Below are 18,078 nucleotides of genomic sequence, written 5' to 3'. Positions count from 1 at the left end.
CTATAGCCTTTAATATATAACTAAAATCTTAGAAGTAATATAGATATATAAAGTATTTAAGAAATCTAGTATTAGGCCAAATTAGAGAATTTATATATAATTAGAGAAAAGTATTATTTTTTGTATTTTTTAGAAAGTTTCTAGTATTAATATAACTATTTCTTTAGAAGTTATATATATAGTTACGAAATACGGGATACGGGATATAGATAATGAAATATAGAATATGAAATATAATTATATAATCCTATATTTTATAAGTAACTTAACTAGTAAACTAGACTCTATTAAGCTTAGTAGATTTAGGAATTATATATTAATATTATAATACTATATTTTCTATTTCTAAATAATAACTTTACTAATCTTATATAAATAGTATTTTATAATTATATAATAGTATTATATATTACTAGTAAACTAATAATTATTTATATTTTATTATTTATATTTTTAATTTTATTATTAAATTATTAAATTATATTTTATATTAATTTTTATTTTATTATAATTTCTTTTTTATAATAAATAATATATAAGAATTATTAAATAATCTAGAAAATATAGCTTAAATATTATAATATTATTAACTAAACAAAAATATAAAAAATAAGTATTTTTATTAAAAAACTATTAAAAATTATATATTTATTTTTATAACTAGTTTCTATTATTTTTATTTTTATTTTTATTTTTATTCTTTTAAAAAACAAATAATAAATTAATTTAGAAAACTATTAGTTATTAGTAAAAAATAAAAATAAAAATAAGTTTATTTAATACTAAAAAATATTAGTTATATTTTTAAAAGTATTTTATATTTATATTAAATTAATAAGAATTATTTAATCTATTTTTTAGATTATTAAAAGAATTTATTAGTTTTAAATAATAGCTTTAATATAAAAAATATAAAAAATATTTATATATATTTATAGTTTAAAAAAAGTAATTTAATTATATTATATATATTTAAAAAATTCTAAATAATATTAAAATAGGAAATAAAGAAAGAAATTTATAAGTTATAGAATTATATTTCTTATTTTTGGAATAATAGTAATTATATATTAAATAATTATTACTTTTAAAATAAATAAAATCGGGAAATTTAGTAATATTCTTAGAATATTAAAAATAATAAAAATAAATTAAGGCTATAGAAATATTAGCTAAATAATTAATAATAGGCTAATAAATATTAAAGAAAGAATTTATTTTAATAAATAAAGAAATAGAAAAAGAAATTAAAAAAAACTTAAAAGAAGCTTAAAAGAGTTTAAAAAATTTAAAAAAAAAAACTTAGAAAAGAAAAATAAGAAATAAAAAAAAACTAGATATAATATTATAGTTATAAAAAAAAGACTTTTCATAATACTTTTTTTTAAAAAAATAACAATTCTAAATATTTAAAAAATTCTAAAAAAGAAAATTATAAATAAACTAGAAAATTAAATTAACTTTTCTAAGTTTTTAGGCCTATAAAATAATAATTTATTTATAAATAGAGGCTAAATTAGAATTTATAAACTAATTAAGAAATTAGATAAACTTTATATCTAATAATATATATTATATTTAGCTAAATATTAGAAAATATATAAGGAAATTATAACGGCTGGTATTATATAGTTAATACGGACGTGGTTTCAGCTAAGGGATTAGTTTCAGCTAAGGTTCCAAGCTATGGTTCAAACCAAGCTCGCTTCCAAAGCTCGGCGTTTCAGTAGTCTTGGCCATACCTACTTATCCACTGCGCTATGGTTCAAACCAAGCTCGCTTCCAAAGCTCGGCGTTTCAGTAGTCTTGGCCATACCTACTTATCCACTGCCACACCTCACTCCTTCTCTCCTTAGCTTTAGATTCTATAGGACATTGGAATTATTAATCTTTGAGCCTCGTTCTATTACTCTGTTCCTGCTGTTACAGAAATACTTTTAGCTTTAGAAAAGGGTATTAATTAGTTTTTTATTAGAATTAATTCTTGAAATTAGTTATATTTATAAATATTACTTTATAATTTATTTACTTTAATTATTTATATATTATTTTACTATTATATATCTTATAATTAGTTTAAATTATAGCTTAAAGAAATTAATTTCGAGCTTATTATATAAAATAAATACTAGAAACAAATAATATAATAATTATATTAAGAAATAGTTTAAAAGAAATATTTAGAAATAAAAAAAAGTAAATTTAATAAGAATTATTATATAAATATAATGAATTTTAAAATAAAATTAAATATATTAATATATATAAATAAAACTAATTTTTTATATATATAAGTTATAGTAGATTAGACTTAAAAAGCAAATAATAGCTAATTAGAAAATATTTAGAAAATACTTCTGTATAGGGAAAATTTGTTAGTAGAAGTGGGATGGATAGCCGTACGGGGCAATCCGGAGATTGAAACCTCCGGGGAGACCCGCGCGGGTCGTGCGTGACCATACGAGGTGAAATGGATGTCCAGCTCACCTGCGCCCCTCATTCCGAATACGGTCCAACCCCCGATCAGCCTTGAGGTAAAAGGTCAGTGCCCCGTATCGCAGCCGAGATTTAAACTTGACAACCCCAGCGATCTCGACATCAAGATCTCCTCGAGGACCTCGACAGGGTTCTGAGATGTTCACCCACTTCCCTGCCACAGGCCCCAGGGGGGTCCCGGAGCTTTACCCCTTGTTCCGCAGCCCCTCAGACTCTCGTTTAGAGCACTGCTATCAGATAGATTGCGGTGGAAGCCGAGTGGCTCTGCCTCCCCTTCGTCTCGCTGTTGTTTGCCGTCTCTCCCACTTAGCTCTGTAACCGGGGCACAAGTATATACAACACGCTCTTCTCGCACACGACATCCTTGCAAGACCACAGCAGCTCCGTACTTCAAATGGCATCAGCTACGACAAGTGTAACACCGAGACCAAAGTCCTTCATGGATCATGCAAGCGAAGATCTATCTGCTCTTGATCATTCATTCATACCTTCCGGATTAAAATTCCTTAGAAACGGAGCTGCTAGCACATTAAGGAAATGACAGCTCTTTCAAAAGCCTTCTGTTGACGATATTTTGCTGAAGAACAAGGAAATGCGCGCCCGCCAGAGGATATTAGGGAAATTCATGAAACATTAAGCATTGCTTTGAAACAATTTGAATTCCAAGATTCTGTTTTCCCATGTCTAAAAGACATCGATCATTATTGGAGGATGCCAATCCAATGAAGTTTTTCATCTATCCTGCCGTCCATGTTCATTTCCTTTTCCTAGATCATACTTGTTATTTCGTTCCAGACATTGTCATCGGACCCCCGTCTTCTATGAGCGAGAGTTTCTGATCCTCCCCTTCTTTACAATGCAACCATCACCACCATTCCTACGATAACCAAAGCCTCGACGCTCTGTTTCGATCCAAGCGTTGGAGCAGCATTGTGTGAACCAGTAGTCGAAGTTGAAGCAGCGACCTGAGCAGCAACAAAAGTTCCCGTTTGCAACGATGTTATAAGTTTCGTGTTAGTAACCCCAGACTCCACTACAGTTGTGGTCACAGTGACTGTCGTTGTGGTCAAGCCCGTCTGGCCGCCCGTAGCAGTGAGCGTATACCATCCGTTAGGTCCAATGCCGCCCCATCCACTTCCTCCCCACCCTGCAGGACCTCCCCATGGGCCCCACCCGCCTGTGCAAGTTGCGGTGTTTGTCGCGCAGCCTGAATACGCAGAGCATAAAGAGGACTGCAAGTTTGAGAGGGTGGAATATGAGGCGCTTGGACACGCCGAGGAGACGCAGCTTGCTACTGCTGCCGTGCTGGTACACTGTCCTGACCAAGCACTCCATGTGGAATAAGCGGAAGAGAAACACGATTGCTAGATATCTTATCAGTTGCAAGGCTCTTAGTGCAAGTGCAAAACAGAAATACTCACAGCACATGAAGGAGCAAAGTCCCATGTACCACCCATTCCACCCCTTCCACCCCACATGCCATTTCCACCACCCCCAGGAAACTGGGCTGAAGCAAGGCTGGACAGCGCGAGCACGATTGTAGGAAACTTCATGTTTGGAGATATTGAGCTTTCGGAATCAAGTTGTTCCAAATTTTAATTGAGTACACGTGAAGGTGCAGCTCTAGATTATATAGCTGTACAGAAAGAGGCGTTCGCTGTTTGACTGCGGCACGGACGGTGGTGGTGGGGAAGTCCGGCCCAGCCCTCCATGATATGGAGTAGCGACGGTCTTCTGGATTTGGGAACGAGGGCTCCCCGTTTCAGAATCAGAGGATCAAAGGACCAAAAGAAGACGCTGTGCGACTGGCAAGGCTGGGTAGCTGACGAAGTGCTGCGTTGGTCGTGGTGGCTGATGAGCTCCTGATGTAAATCGAATGACGCTTTCATTGGATGCGGCAGTTGGACGACAACGTTACAAAATCCAATGAAGCAGAGTGTTGTGTTTTTTAATGACGGAATGGTCGAGTACCTCGCTCTTGAATCCTATCAGCGTGGGATATGCACGATTCGATATGCGTGAGGGCTTGGCGGGGTCATACAAAAACCCCGCCATCGCATTTGGAGGGGATTCGAAACACAAAGCTGAACCCTGCTGCCGATCAGCGATGACGCGTTTATTGTCCGATTCGTGATGTTCCGATTACGGTACAATAGAGCTCGTTGGGTGGAGTCGAAAGATCTTACGATGTGCGGTTTCTGAGGGGTAGCTTGGCCAGTTAGAAATGGTGACGGTTGAAATCAGTATGCCGGACTATGGGAAAGTTTGAGGCTGCCAGGCTGGCCTTCCCTTCGGCGAATTTCATCGCTCCTGCAGGTTGGTGAAAGCGGGAGGCGGCGTGCGTGGCAATGGCATGGTTACGCGTCGAGCTGCAGAGATATATCTTGTCTGCCACATTTGGTGGAGTTGTACCTTCTCGGGCGTGCAGAGGTGCAGGTAAAGCTCACTCTGCTACACGGAAGCGGTAAGCTTACCTGAATTTGGAGAGCCCCCGTGAACGGTTCAGGTTTCACATTAGTTAAGCTTGAAATAAAGAAGGTTGATCAGTAGGTTCTGATTCGGGGGTCAGGCTGCTTGTTCTCAAAGACCTCGGCGTCGGTGCGGGATTTCCCGACTTCTCGTCGGGAGTCGGCCCTGTTCTTTGTCTGTGGAAGATCTTCCTCCGGACTCTCCCTTTTCACACTTTTACCTGGATCCTTTTAAGATTTCTTCACCCCAACTCAAACTCGGTTCCACGGCACTGAGGGAGACCGAACAGTTGAAGTCCGTTGCTACGCGCGGCTTCTTACTCCAGTTCTAGCTTCGTCGGCGATCATCCTCGACGACGAGTAAGTGTTCGGACCTCAGTGCTCCTACGGACTTGACAGATGTCATACGCCAAAGTCCTCGTATCTGCAGGGTTACGGGTTCCGTTTGTTCTAAATATTTTTAACTTGTGACCTCACAATTTCCTTAGTGCATTGAGATTTTGATATCAAGTACATTTTTTCGCGACGAGAGAAAATAACTGTTTGGAGAAGTTTGTGGGTTGGCGGTATGAGATGGATGTTCGCTATGCCCAGATGAGAGTCTGGCGTTGGATTTGAAGACTTATGAAGCTTATGAACTTCTATTCGCAGGTGCTGTGTTCCTGTTACTTGGCAGCTCATGGGGATGGTTTTTAAGGGCTAGAAATTAGGATGGAGAGTGGAAGAGATGTTTGACTTGTGCTTTCAGTGATGTCAAGGGACTTTGGTGGCTAGAAAAGTGTAATCGGATTGTTGCTGTCAGTAATCTATTTAAACTTCACTTGTCTCCTACACTGCTCAGTGCCGCAGGTAGTGCAACAACCACTGTTCGTGTTAGCAACAGTCTCAACCTATTCTTTGGCTGGGAAAACCCACAGCTTCCAGCAGTCACAATGTGGGAAGCAATCCCCAAGCCGTCTGAATCGTTGCCAAATTCGTCGGAGTTCTGTTCTGAACCATAACTCCACAACGAGACTCAGTAAAACTGGTCCGAGAACCACAATCGAGATTCGTAGAGGCGACCAACCAAGCACGATCTCGAGAGATAACTGCTGTGAAAACTCGCTACTGTCAGGTTAATATTCTACTTGGTTGAGGATTTCGTGAATCCATTTCGTCTAGTTCCGCTCATCGCCGCCAGAGAAGCCAAAAAGGGAGGGAAAGACGGGAGGAGTGACCCCAGGAGCGACGGAAGGCGGAGAGTGTGTTGAGGTCTTGCTGGTTGCACGGGATCATTTGGTGGAATTTCTCGGTTTCATCCTTTGGATCGTTTTTGGACGCTGCGGGATTTAATTGTCAGTGCAATGGTTCTAAGGAAGGGATTAAGAGATGAGGAAGAGAGTACAATGTATATTCTGAATCCAGTGCAATCTTTTAAACTCATGATTGAGCGAATACCTCACAAGCGGGCGATGGCCCACCAGAGACTCCAAAAGACCCATTCAGGGTGCTTGATATATACTATTCGCTCTTTTGGTGCCATTTCCGGGCCTTCGAAGAGGCCGATGACTACGAATACTGGGGGGCGAGAGTGGGTGTATTCATGGCCGCAGCGGTCAAAGTGGTGGTCAATTGGTGGTAGATGAGTGTGCCGGGAGTGGCGACGAGCACAACTTGTAAAAGAATCAAGAGCTTCTCGACGTTCAGATGTGTAGTCCCCGAGTCCAGGGGCGGGGATCAGTACTCGTGTGCGGAGATCGAGGGGATGAGGTGTCTATTGCGGAGCGAGTGGAGTCGGAGAGCTTTTCCAGTAGTCCTAAGATAGTGGTCGTATTCGATCCCGAGTATTCGATTACTCGGACAATTCTCTTCAGGAGTTGGTTGTCGGTAGCTTCGGTGATGCTATCTAGTGAACGGCGGCGAGAATCTCTGTCCCTGTGCCTCCTCGAATCTAGGCATGGTGGCTCCACAAGCTCCAATGGCTCCGGTGGGAATTCCGCTTCCTGCTCATCTCTGTTCAAATCACTCCCCCTCAGCTCGCCTAGGGATATCCTCTGCCATGGCGACTCCGCTTCTTGGCCATCGCCGTTCGATTCTCCGTGATCAATGGGATCAACGTTCCGGTAATGAACACTCATGGTTTTCTCTCCTATTGAAGAGACCATTTTTTGTTACAAGGGAACGATTTATTGACCTTCCTTATATGTCTCCTTCGGTAGTGTATGTAGACTTCCTTGCAGCCCCTTTTGCCATGAATTGACGTGACCAATGAAAGTTGCTGCGATTCATGCTGAAGTGCGCTTCGAGCCAGAACCAGGCCATCATACGAGCTTTCCCGTACCATCACTTGATGGATCTCAGCTGAAGACCGGAATATGAACATGTGATCAAGAGAAATAACAGTAACAGCACGCTTGTGTGAAAGAGGTTGAAATTTGAAGTGGGGAGGAAAAGACAATTCGAGCTCATCGGCGGTGTTGGGCTTGGCGGCAGGGGTCGTTCCGAATGGCGGGGTACGTTGAGAGACATCACCTCTTGCACGCTTCCTCCTTCCTTTCGCGGGAAAACAATCTATCGAACGTAGATCTTGATCTTCGTACATCATATCATTCATCCCGTTATGTTGTTGCATTTCCCTCATATCTCAATCATGCCTCGACTCCACGGTATCAAGCTTCAATCGCCAACCCTCTCATCCACATGAAGCTGAAAGCAAGTACTGCTCCGATTGCTGCTGCCAGAATCCACCAGAGTGCTGCGTTTCTGTTCATGAAGCCCATCATCCATTTCTTGGCTGCTTCCATCCTCGTCATTGGTTTCTTCTGATAGGTGCAAATCTTCGTCCCAAAGACCAGACATCCTCTGCCGCCTTCTCTCGTATCGCATTCCCCGTGCTCCCTCCTTCTCTTCATTAGCAGCCTATCGATCTGTTAGCTATGGTATCCATCACTGTAGGTAGATAAAAGCGTTGTGAATGCTAAGTGAAGAGGAGACATACCGGACGGATCCTCGACAGAATCTCATATCACTCCCCAGCTCACACCCCTTATCATGCGGACAGTCCAAATGCAGCCTCCTCCTCTCGATCAGCCATTCAATTTTTAGGTTCACTCCAGTATAGACGAAGCCATAGAAGTGCCGATTTGTGTGTTTGAGAGACAGCGCGTCGGGATATGTAAGGTAAGATGCGATTTGAAGATGAAGCTCAGTTGGGAGGTTCATGAACGACAATTGGTTCCCGGTAGCTCCGCTCACTTCGTCTGACTGGGTCTCCATCTCCGGTATATCTTCGACAGTCTTCAGATCGGTCATCTTGTCGTTGAGGAATGGGTTTGAAGGTCTCAAACACTTGGTGAATTGAGTGATACACGTCACGTGAGAGCGAAATTGATGTGCGACAAGGAAGGCGGAAGCAATTTAGGTTTCATGCAGGTACGAAAGACGGAAGAATGGAGAGGAGATTTGATCGGGATATAGGAATGTGCTGCCTAATGTATGGGGTTGATTGACAGCTGGCAGCATTGTGGCGAGGCAACGGCAGGGCAAGCTCGTGTTCTGTAAATATCTGAAACGTGGAGAATCAGGCTGGCAGCCACCTGCGTTTTGAGGGCATGTGATTGCTCTGTATCTGATTTCGATTGTTTACGAGCTCGTAACGAGAAGTGAACCTTGCTTTTGGCGTGGGAGATTCAGCCTTGTCGGTATTTATAGATGGATTGGACATGAGATTTTACGTCACTGTGGAGGGTGCAGTGTAGGAATGGAGGAGGTGAATCACTGAGAAGTGTGCATGGGGGAGTAAAAGTTGTCCTCTGCATCCAAGGACCACAATTCACTGCCCCAGTGGACAGAGATGCGCAGTTCTTCAAGAGTCAGAGCAGGCTGAAAAGTCGAAAAAGGATGCAGGACGCTAAAGAAGGCAGCAGTTTTCAGGGCTCAAGTCCTCAGCCACCACCTTCCTCCCCTTTCCCGAAAACAAGGACTCCGTCAAAAGGCGAAACCTCAGCAGTCGCAAGGACAACTGTCCGAGGGAATTGAGCTCACAACTGTGAAGTGTGTATTAGAGAACCCTGTCACGTGTAAGTCGCGAAACCGCGCCTTTCTCGCGACTAGAGGCGTCATCGAGAACCACCACAACAAACCAGCACCAACTCATGGATTGAACCGATGATCTCGCCGGTATGGCTAGTCCTGCCACCAGTAACGATATTGATGAGCCTCTGAACGACGTCGATACCGATTATGGGTCTGATTTCTCTCCAGAAGAAGCTGTCATAGTTGAGCAATTGTTATCGGGAAAACACGCCGAGGACGACAATCCCATTGTCAACAATATCGAGCATCATGACGCACGGCAGAATCTGCGTCTCCCTCGCATATTTGGGAGGGAGGAGAGGTCGCCTTTGTTCCAAGCGGCCAGAGCTGCTGAACAGATTGCTGAGCAGATCAGCAAGTCAATTAAGCGTGGCGAGCACTACCCGGATCGTGAGTAACCCAGCTTCACACGTAGAGATAAATCTGACTGACGCTGAAGCGTCTAGTGAGTGACCAGGTCAAAGATGCGTCAGATTTGAGAACGGAAGCCACTGTCGAAGCTCCTCCAGCAGACCCCACTGCTCCAGATACACGATCCCCTCTTGAACGATTTCGAACACAGCCAAAGAAGGCTCTTTCAGTGACAGATCTGGTCTCGCCAGCATGGTGCGAATTGCAATATTGGTATACCTTGACCCTGCATGGGAGGAAGAGGCGGACACGAGCTATGAAGCAGGGGAGTAAGGTCCATCAAATTCTCGAGGACCAGGTCCATACTGCAGTCCATGTCAGGCTTGAAACGAAGGAAGATGCATGGGGCCTTCGAATATGGAATGTGATACAGGGTCTCAGAACACTGCGCGATGACGGGCTGACTAGAGAACTCGAAATCTGGGGCACTGTGGATGGATTGGTCGTGAACGGAGTCATTGACGAGCTTTCCTACATCTGTCCAGATACCGAGATGCAGGAGTCTTTGCAGAAGCCTGATCCTAAGGAGGAGCTTCCTCCAGATCAAGCTACTATCTCTGAATTCTTCAAGGCAGCAAACGGCACGTCTCTCGCAGAAGCAACAAGAAGCAAGCGTCGTGCTCGAACGAAGAAAGTCTACCTTTGCGATGTGAAAACTCGAGGTGTTCGAAATTTGCCTTCGGGAGCTACCTTTCGTCCTACTAAAATACAACTTATGCTTTACCACCGTCTCCTGGCCACATTAGCAACAAATAATGTCGACTTCTCCATCTTGACCGCCCGTTATGGGCTCGACCCTTTGAAGACTTTCTCAGACTCCTTTCTTGCACAAATAGGCGGACTCCACGAATCAAGTGGGCAGCCTTTCCTCGACGCTAAATCAGAGTTAGACTCAAGTCAAGAATCCGAACCAAACTGGAGTCAAGACTCACTGGCCACACTTCTGGCGCACCACAACCTCTCGGCAATATGGTCATTGATGATCTCCGAGTTTCAACTTACATTGCCCGATGGTGCTGATTCATTGGGCAAGGTTCTGAAAGCTGAATATAGATCACGAGATGATGGTGAGATCTTGGGAAGCAAAACATTTGCAATGGATGATCTGGATTTGTCAGCGTACATAAACCATGAGATGGAGTGGTGGAAAGGAGAGAGGCAAGCAGAAGGCGTGGCGGTGGAAGAAGCTTTCAAGTGCAGGAGCTGCGAATTCGCAGACAACTGCGAGTGGAGGATCAAGAAAGTTGAGGAAGCCAAAGAAAAGGCTAGGATGACGAAGAAACGGACCGCGGCTATATAATGACTGGATGAGGGATTGTTTGCTTGCATCTGAGCATGGCATGGCGTTGGCGGCTATAGACCTTCCCCCCATATTGAATCTTTATACACAAGAATCGTACATATCAACACATCTCCATCACATCACCAAGGATACCTCTTTCCCTCCCATGTCCAAAATGTCGCCGCGCCATCCTCCTCTTTCCTCTCCGCACTCCCCCTCCCCCCCTCATCCACCCCTCCCCACCCCTTCTCCCCAATAACCTTCAACATACACCCAATACTCTCCCTCGGACTGACAATCCCCTCGACCTCCCATTCTAAACTCACGTTCGCCATATCCGTACCCACTTCCCCTGGGTGGATTGCCAAAACTACCGTCCTCTCTCTATCCCCTCTCCGCTTTCGTTCTAACTCAGCAGCTAAATGTCGTAGTCCTTGATTGAGCGCTGCTTTCGAGGCAGCGTACGCGCCGAACCCGTCTTCGAAAGCGCGGAAATTGGTCGTGGAGCCGGAGTCGGAGGAGATGAATACCAGTGTGCGGATTGAGAGCGGGGTTGACGGACCCCAGGTTGGTGAGAGTGGTGTTGTGGAAGAGGCAGGTGAGGGAGGGGAGGAGAGAGAGAGCAGGTGTTGGGCTGTGAGGAGGGGGCCGATGGTATTTGTTTGTAGGTGGTGGGAGAAGGTTTCGAATGTTCTTGCGGATGTTAAAGTTAGCTGGAAATAGACTTTGGCTTGCGAGGGGAATAGGGGGAGGAGCCACGTGATCTGAACTCAAAACAATCGTAAGAGGGAGAGAGAAAGTAGAGAGGGGAAGTTACATTTCTGAAATCCGATTCGGATAAATCAATACCCCAGCATTCAGCACCACAACATCAATAACTCCCTTCTCCAACACACCTCCTTTCCGTCCTAACTTCCTCACTTGCTCCGTGAATGATTTTATACTTTCTTCATTGGATACGTCGCATTCGAGGATTTTCAGGTTGTGCCCGTTAGGCGTGCCGGTCAAAGACCAGAGTTGGCTGGCATTGCCATATTGGGAGGGTGGAGGTGCGGTCGTTTTGGAAGGAGGGGGAGCGCGGGCTGTGGCGATTACGGTGTCCCCGCGGTGGAGAAGTTGGGAGACGAATTCAAGGCCGATACCTCGGGAGGCGCCGACTACGAGCCAGGTTTGTCGCATTATCAGGGAAGTAAAGTGATCAAAGATGCATAAAGGAGGAGGAGAATCAAAAGAACCGAAATTTGGTATTGAAGTGTACAGTACCTGCATACAATGACGTTTCTTGAGAGCGGATGAAGGTGCAAGGAACTGACTGGATCAGTGAGGGGTCGCAAAGTGGGGGGTGTATCTTGTCAAAAGAGTTAGGTAATAATGCTTTCTCAACAAGACTCTCTCTCTATTTATGGCCGTCACCAACAAAAAAAGAAAAAACTAAACTTAAATAGATGTCAACATAGATTCCACATGCAAAACCTCAACTTTGTGGTTCAGCCACCACGTGACCACCCACCCCCCTCATCAACTCGGAACCTCCCTACCGAGCCCGACCTCCAAGCACTCTACATCCCGCACCCCATTTCCTTCCCAGGAGGACCCTCCAAACCCGAAACGAAATCCCCCTCCAATCAGGCTGTTTCTCTCCTTATTCTCTCACGCAAACTATGTATGCTGATCCGACAGTTGACTACTGAATGATCTACGCGCGAAAAAGTATCCTAGGTGAAATTGCAGACCATTAATCTGGCAAAATGCAGATATATTGCTCCGGTCCCATCGGTCCGCCACCATTTCTGTAGCCAGATCTGGTCGGAAATGTTTAAGATGAACTTCATTCACTTGTTGAAAGAAAGCTTGTTTAGCTTGTCTGACATCTGTAATTTTGCAATTGCAATTGGATTCTTTACAGATCTTTGAATTTTTAACATGCGTTCACTTCTCAGTCTCATGGCCATGCTGTCCGCAATAGCAATGGCAGCAGTAGTAGCCCCCGCAGCCTCGAGTAACACCACAGCCACACCCTCCTTGACCGCCTCCGGCCCAGGAACAACACTCCAACCAGGCTACTACTGGATCCGTGCCGTTGAAGCTCCAAACTTCCACAAATACCTCCAAACAAAACCCCAATACTCCCCAGGAACCGCACTCCTGGACTCCTACACCACTGCTGGCCAGTTCCAGATCGCGTCTGGACAACTGGTGCAACTGATTGGGGGAGGAGGTCTCCTGTATGCGAATGTGGAGACGAATACCACGGCTGCGACGAAACTGGCAGTTAGCTTTAACCAGACGGAGAACACGTATGGCACGTTTGTGTTTAGTGGGGATGCGGTGACGTGGTCGACGCCGGATATTAAGAGGCCGAATTTGAGTGCTTGGTTGGTGTGTGAGGAGCAGTCGCTGTGGATTAATCTTGGGAACTATATGTATATGACGCCGGCGGGGTGTGCGGATGAGACGGTAAGTGGGGAGAGTGTTGGCGGTGAGGAGGTGCAATGCTAACTGTGTGTAGATACATTATTATAACGACAAGACAGCCGTTAGCTGAGGAGGTGAAGAATTAAAGAACTGAGGGTGAGATATGTAGCGATATTGAGGGGGAAATCGTTGGAAAGGAGGCAAAATAGATGAAAAGAGAAAGGTTGGAGAAGCCTACATCACTTCGTTGTAAATATCTTGGAGACGTGTAAATACTCAACCATTCCTACATCTACAGCTGAACGCCCGCAATGCTATTCAGCTCAGTCATACAACCCTTTTTGATTGATATTATACAAGTGTCGTCGCTTCATGCCTTTACTTTCTTCCTCAGTAAGCAGTGTTCTCCCCATTTTCGCTGAAATCTTTCTGGAATGAATGGCATGTTGGGTAACCATATCGTCCGAGCGAGTGTGTGCGTCCGTGACGCATCGAGGAACGGTGCACAGGCCACTCTGTCCCAGTGCTCCGTATCAAGGATGTAGTGCGGTTCAAGCTCAGCTGGCTCCGAGTCGGGATAATAAGTATCGACCAAGAAGTTGCAGGCCCTAATTTCAGTCTGCAAGAGATCAGCGCGATTCCTAAAAGAGGGAAGACTAACTTACGTATTTGCCCAAATCCTCAATGTTTTGGTCATTCATTCCTGGTGGCTCAAGCCAAGCTCCAGACCAGAGACCAAAGCCAGTCATCGCTTCAGAAAACTCTCCGGGAAGGAGGCCTTTAAACTCACTCTTGATAAACTTGGCGTGCATATTCTTCGGCAAATGGTACGAGCTCGGGAATCTGTACCATTCTTTTCCAAAGCAGACCGAATCCCCGCTGGATCCAATACTTTCAAGAGGCTCATAGATCTTCAGTGGGGCTGAATATGCGGTATAGATACCATACATCCGCGCCAGACCAACATCCACAGATCCAATGACGACCATACTCACAATCAAGAGCTTTAATCTGCCCGGTATTTTGCCGATCAGTGTTTTGGGATCTGACTGTCCAAATGCTGCCAGAATTATATGAAGCGCCATTGCAGCATTCAGCGCAAGTGCAGGGTATGCAGGATACATGAATCGTTCCTCCTTGTGTGGCTGCGAACTGAAGATAGCTAGCCAAAGGTAAAATGGAGACATGAATATAATGCTGCGCAGACCGGTGACAGTGCTGGCTTGCTGAGGTTTAGAGAAAATCTTCTGAAGAGTGAAGAGGGGAAGTGCAGCAACTGCCAGCACAAACCAGATATTGAAGTTGAGGAGGAGATTTCGGATATAAAAATGCCACGGTTCGGTTCCATAAATATCTGGTCCTCTTCCTGGACCGGCGAAGATATTATAGAAGACAATGTTGAACGGAACCACAACGAGCCTTCTGTAAAAGAAGCCTGAGACCAGGAATTCCGCGGCCTGTTGCTTAAAGTCAGGCGGCAAACGTCGGCCCCGAGGATGTTGGCACTCACCAATAATAGTATTCCTGCAATAACTCCACGCAAGCCACGCATGATTGCATCAATCACGGCATCCTTGTCGCTCAGAAATGCGAATACGGTCTCCTCGAGCAAGAACGGAGCACATAAAGCCATAGAAAATGGCCACCCCAGAATTCCACCGACTGCAAAGCAGAATATTCCTTGTGCTGTCTTCAGTCCTCCCCTCCAATTCATGAACATTGACATCCCCACAAACGTTGTATACATGGCGAAACTCGATGGGAGGAAGGAGGCGGATGCATGGAACATGCCAGGGCTGAATATCAGAGCCATCATAAAGAATAAAGCAATTCGAGGGTTTAGGGTGTTGTTGATCACTCGGAACATCTGCATTTGGCAGAGAGCGCAGACGAATGCCAAAGCATATCGGATGAAATAGAATTCTCCAATCTACAGTTCTGGTCAGCACAGATCTACCACTGGCATAAGGCATATACTTTTGTAGTGAAAGGCAGCAATCGTCTGAAGCTGCCTACTAAGGCGTGCAGGGAAATGTATAGCCAGCTTCGGATCGCATACACCGGGGAATATTCCCAAGTCTGCAGTCCATAGTGATGGCTGAGATAGTGAGTCGGCTCCCAGTAATTGAAGGTCTCGTCACAGTCTTGAATTGGTGCATAGAGGGCTGCAAGTAGATTGGCAATGAAGAAGACATAGAAAGCGCCAATTGGCTTCACGGCGAAAGGAGTCGCAGGCCTGAATGAGGAGTTAGTTTGGAGCTTAAAATTCCAAGGATGAAGTGAGCTTACTTTTTCTTTGGCCGAGATCTAGATCTAGGTCCACCTGGGGGAGCTTTTGGGGCACCCTTCACTGCCTTCGGAGGCATTTTCGAAAAGTCTCAGTGAAGTATGCAGAGGTTGCGCTTGCCTGGCCTCTGATCTTTTCGAGGTTGCCGCTATGATGCGGGCAGGGGACCCCTGTCGCGCTAGTGATAGAGCTCGAAAATTAAAGTATTTTCGAACTCGAGAACTTTCACTTTCTCTCCAAGTATTTGTACATTGTTAGCACATTGACGCAACCAGTTCTCAATGGATCTCGAGACTTCGGAAGCGCCTGATAGTGCGAGAACGACCATTCCCACAGAAAACATTCATCAAATCGAAAATGAAGGGCAAGCGCCGTTAGAGAAGATCAACACACCTGAACTCTCTACAACAGACGCAACCGCCCAAGATACCCATATGCAGAATAGCACAATGGAGACACCACCGAGCCCACCTCTGACGCATGCCTTAGAAGCGCTGTTAGGTGGACTGGATCCGCCAGCAGATGCACACACGAGTCCAGTCGAACGACCTGTGATGGAAGAGCAACCTCAACCTGCAGCTCCAATTACAGTTGACCAACCAGAGATCGAGAAACCTTCCGACCAAGCCAAGATACCAGGACTTGTCTCTTTGGATGGAAACGCAGACCAGACACAGCCCAAGCCTACCTCCGAAGAAGAGCCAGTCCCAGATGTTGATACCAAACCAATACCCCCTCAAGAGGAATCCAAACCTGACGAAGCCACTTCGAACGATGCAATTATGGAAGATGTGCAAAATGTGATCACTCTTTTGGGCGGCGAGCCTATACCAGCTGAATCTGCGGAGGTTGCAAGTGCGAGCGAGGCGATATCTGCTCCAGCAGTTGAGAATAGCAGCGCACCAGCAGATGCACCAATTGAAGATGGTGAAGAACATCCGGAATGGGAAATCGACTCATCGCCAATCGAGTCTTCTACAGACGACTCTTCTAGCGACGACAGCTCATCAGACGAGAGTGACGAAGGCGACAATTCATACAAACTACTCAGCCCCGAAGAGCAAGCCAGAATTTTGATGGCCGGCGATGGGGGATCAGACGATGAAGGAGAAAAGCCAAAAGGGTCCGGAGGTCAATTACGAACCAAGAATGAAGTCCTGGAGGAGGTCATACCCAAACCCGATGTCACCGTCACCCCGGACATGAAGATTACGGAGTTGGGTAGTGTCGAAACGATTGTAGACAATATTCTGCTCATCAAAGCCAAAACTTCGGGGGAATACAAGGTACTGGAAACCGGCTCTGTACTGTGTCTTGAAGATAGAAGCGTCATTGGAGTCATTGCAGAAACACTTGGACGAGTTCAGCAGCCGTTATATTCTGTCTTGTTTACGAATGCTGGAGAACTTACAGGAGCAGGTTTAGCTTTAGGAACGAAAATTTTCTATTCGGAGCAGCATTCTACATATGTCTTTACTCAAAATTTGAAAGCTTACAAAGGATCAGACGCGTCAAATCTACACGATGAAGAAGTCGGGGATGAGGAAATGGAGTTCTCCGATGATGAAGCGGAAGCAGAGCACAAGAGACGTGTCAAGCAGAAGAGGCTCGAGAAACGAGGTGGAAAGATGCAACAGAATGGGGGCTCGGGACGAGGAGGTCATCCATTGCAACAGGAACATACTCCATATGACGCCAGCAACGGAATAAGCTATGATGACGCTGAAGATGATGGTCCTTACAAGCCTCTTGCAAGGCCGGCTGGCTATGCTGATTCTGTTGGACGAAGCGAAGCTCCACAGGAAGGTGGTTACTCCGGCGAAAAATCCAATTTCAATCAACATAGAGATCAATTCCGAGGGCGGGGAAGGGGTGACCGGGGCAGAGGTCGAGGAGATCGTGGACGTGGCAGGGGCGGCTACCAGAATCAGCGGGGTGGAGGGAATGGATACTCTCTTCCGCCTCAATCACAACATTATCAAGCACCGTCTCCTGGCCCAGGGGCGTTTTCACCACCATTCCAACCTCAAGGAACCGGTTTGACTCCAGCATCACCTCCAGGTGTGTCACCGCCAAACTTCTTTAACATGCCCTCCGCCCAACAGTACTCGCCTCATCAACCACAACTGCCTGCATGGCCACAGTTTCCTCCAATGCCACCTTTCCAACAACAAGCGTTCCCGCAACCCTTTCAAGGCGGACAGAGCTGGCCAAATATGCCTGGGGCTGCACCGCTAAATGGTACTTTCATCAACCCGGCCTTCTTCAACAACAATCAAACTCCTCCATCAGGCCAGTGGAATAATCAAGGTCAAGGGCGAGGGCGTGGGAGATGAAATGGTGGCTCCTAATGATAATGGATAGTGTAGAATTACTGGATACCCATAAATGTTGATATTGAAATTGACGGCGACTCCGTTATCTTGCTACAAATGCAGAAATCGAGTTGGCCAAATGTTTTGGCGAGGAAAAGAAGCCCCTTTTCTTTGCTCGTCAAGTTTTGGTCACGTGTGCGCTTCCTACTTCACGCCATTTGGTGTAAAATCTCACCCACTCGGTACAAGACATCGCTTCACGACAAAAGATCTGCGCAGATTAGAAACGGCATCAATGTGTTGAAATATATCCCACAGATGAAGTTTCGT

The 18,078-nt window shown here is 45.1% G+C and overlaps 7 protein-coding genes across 7 annotated transcripts; 2 read left to right on the top strand and 5 right to left on the bottom strand.

Moving 5' to 3' along the window:
- Positions 1 to 3,347: 3,347 nt before the first annotated feature.
- K444DRAFT_637800 (uncharacterized protein) lies at positions 3,348 to 4,049 on the bottom strand (the record flags this gene model as incomplete). Its single annotated transcript, XM_024884171.1, has 2 exons — positions 3,348 to 3,860; positions 3,918 to 4,049. The coding sequence occupies 2 exons, from the start codon at positions 4,047 to 4,049 to the stop codon at positions 3,348 to 3,350; spliced, it is 645 nt and encodes a 214-aa protein (XP_024727337.1).
- A 2,597-nt stretch (positions 4,050 to 6,646) lies between these two features.
- Positions 6,647 to 7,108, bottom strand: K444DRAFT_637799 (uncharacterized protein; the record flags this gene model as incomplete). The annotated part of the gene is made up of 1 exon (XM_024884170.1): positions 6,647 to 7,108. One exon carries the CDS (start codon positions 7,106 to 7,108, stop codon positions 6,647 to 6,649), a length of 462 nt encoding a protein of 153 aa, XP_024727336.1.
- A 504-nt stretch (positions 7,109 to 7,612) lies between these two features.
- Positions 7,613 to 8,219, bottom strand: K444DRAFT_546475 (uncharacterized protein; the record flags this gene model as incomplete). Its single annotated transcript, XM_024876224.1, has 2 exons — positions 7,613 to 7,862; positions 7,942 to 8,219. The coding sequence occupies 2 exons, from the start codon at positions 8,217 to 8,219 to the stop codon at positions 7,613 to 7,615; spliced, it is 528 nt and encodes a 175-aa protein (XP_024727335.1).
- A 462-nt stretch (positions 8,220 to 8,681) lies between these two features.
- Positions 8,682 to 10,962, top strand: K444DRAFT_575959 (uncharacterized protein). The gene is made up of 2 exons (XM_024877500.1): positions 8,682 to 9,428; positions 9,485 to 10,962. The coding sequence occupies exons 1-2, from the start codon at positions 9,125 to 9,127 to the stop codon at positions 10,747 to 10,749; spliced, it is 1,569 nt and encodes a 522-aa protein (XP_024727334.1). The 5' UTR covers positions 8,682 to 9,124; the 3' UTR covers positions 10,750 to 10,962.
- A 14-nt stretch (positions 10,963 to 10,976) lies between these two features.
- Positions 10,977 to 12,140, bottom strand: K444DRAFT_621811 (NAD(P)-binding protein; the record flags this gene model as incomplete). The annotated part of the gene is made up of 2 exons (XM_024881979.1): positions 11,549 to 12,140; positions 10,977 to 11,424 (listed from the first exon to the last, which is right to left on the bottom strand). Coding segments are annotated over exons 1-2 (637 nt in total), but the record flags the coding sequence as incomplete, so codon positions are not given.
- Positions 12,141 to 13,516: 1,376 nt separating this feature from the next.
- K444DRAFT_648337 (glycosyltransferase family 22 protein) lies at positions 13,517 to 15,512 on the bottom strand (the record flags this gene model as incomplete). Its single annotated transcript, XM_024885448.1, has 5 exons — positions 13,517 to 13,765; positions 13,812 to 14,603; positions 14,657 to 15,076; positions 15,124 to 15,382; positions 15,436 to 15,512. The coding sequence occupies 5 exons, from the start codon at positions 15,510 to 15,512 to the stop codon at positions 13,517 to 13,519; spliced, it is 1,797 nt and encodes a 598-aa protein (XP_024727332.1).
- Positions 15,513 to 15,671: 159 nt separating this feature from the next.
- K444DRAFT_621806 (NAF1-domain-containing protein) lies at positions 15,672 to 18,039 on the top strand. The gene has a single exon (XM_024881978.1). It carries the CDS (start codon positions 15,715 to 15,717, stop codon positions 17,767 to 17,769), a length of 2,055 nt encoding a protein of 684 aa, XP_024727331.1. The 5' UTR covers positions 15,672 to 15,714; the 3' UTR covers positions 17,770 to 18,039.
- The last annotated feature ends 39 nt before the right edge of the window (positions 18,040 to 18,078 follow it).

Source organism: Hyaloscypha bicolor (genome assembly GCF_002865645.1).
Source record: "Hyaloscypha bicolor E unplaced genomic scaffold K444scaffold_183, whole genome shotgun sequence".
NCBI lineage: Eukaryota > Fungi > Ascomycota > Leotiomycetes > Helotiales > Hyaloscyphaceae > Hyaloscypha > Hyaloscypha bicolor.
The sequence above is the reverse complement of the archived record's forward strand: the minus strand, read 5'-3'. Positions and strand labels throughout refer to the sequence as shown.

Excerpts from the sequence above, each read along its gene's own strand:
- K444DRAFT_621806 (XM_024881978.1), top strand. The coding sequence starts at position 15,715 with ATGGATCTCGAGACTTCGGAAGCGCCTGATAGTGCGAGAACGACCATT.
- K444DRAFT_575959 (XM_024877500.1), top strand. The coding sequence starts at position 9,125 with ATGGCTAGTCCTGCCACCAGTAACGATATTGATGAGCCTCTGAACGAC. Across the intron at positions 9,429-9,484 it reads TGGCGAGCACTACCCGGATC|TGAGTGACCAGGTCAAAGAT; the intron begins GTGAGTAACCCA and ends TGAAGCGTCTAG.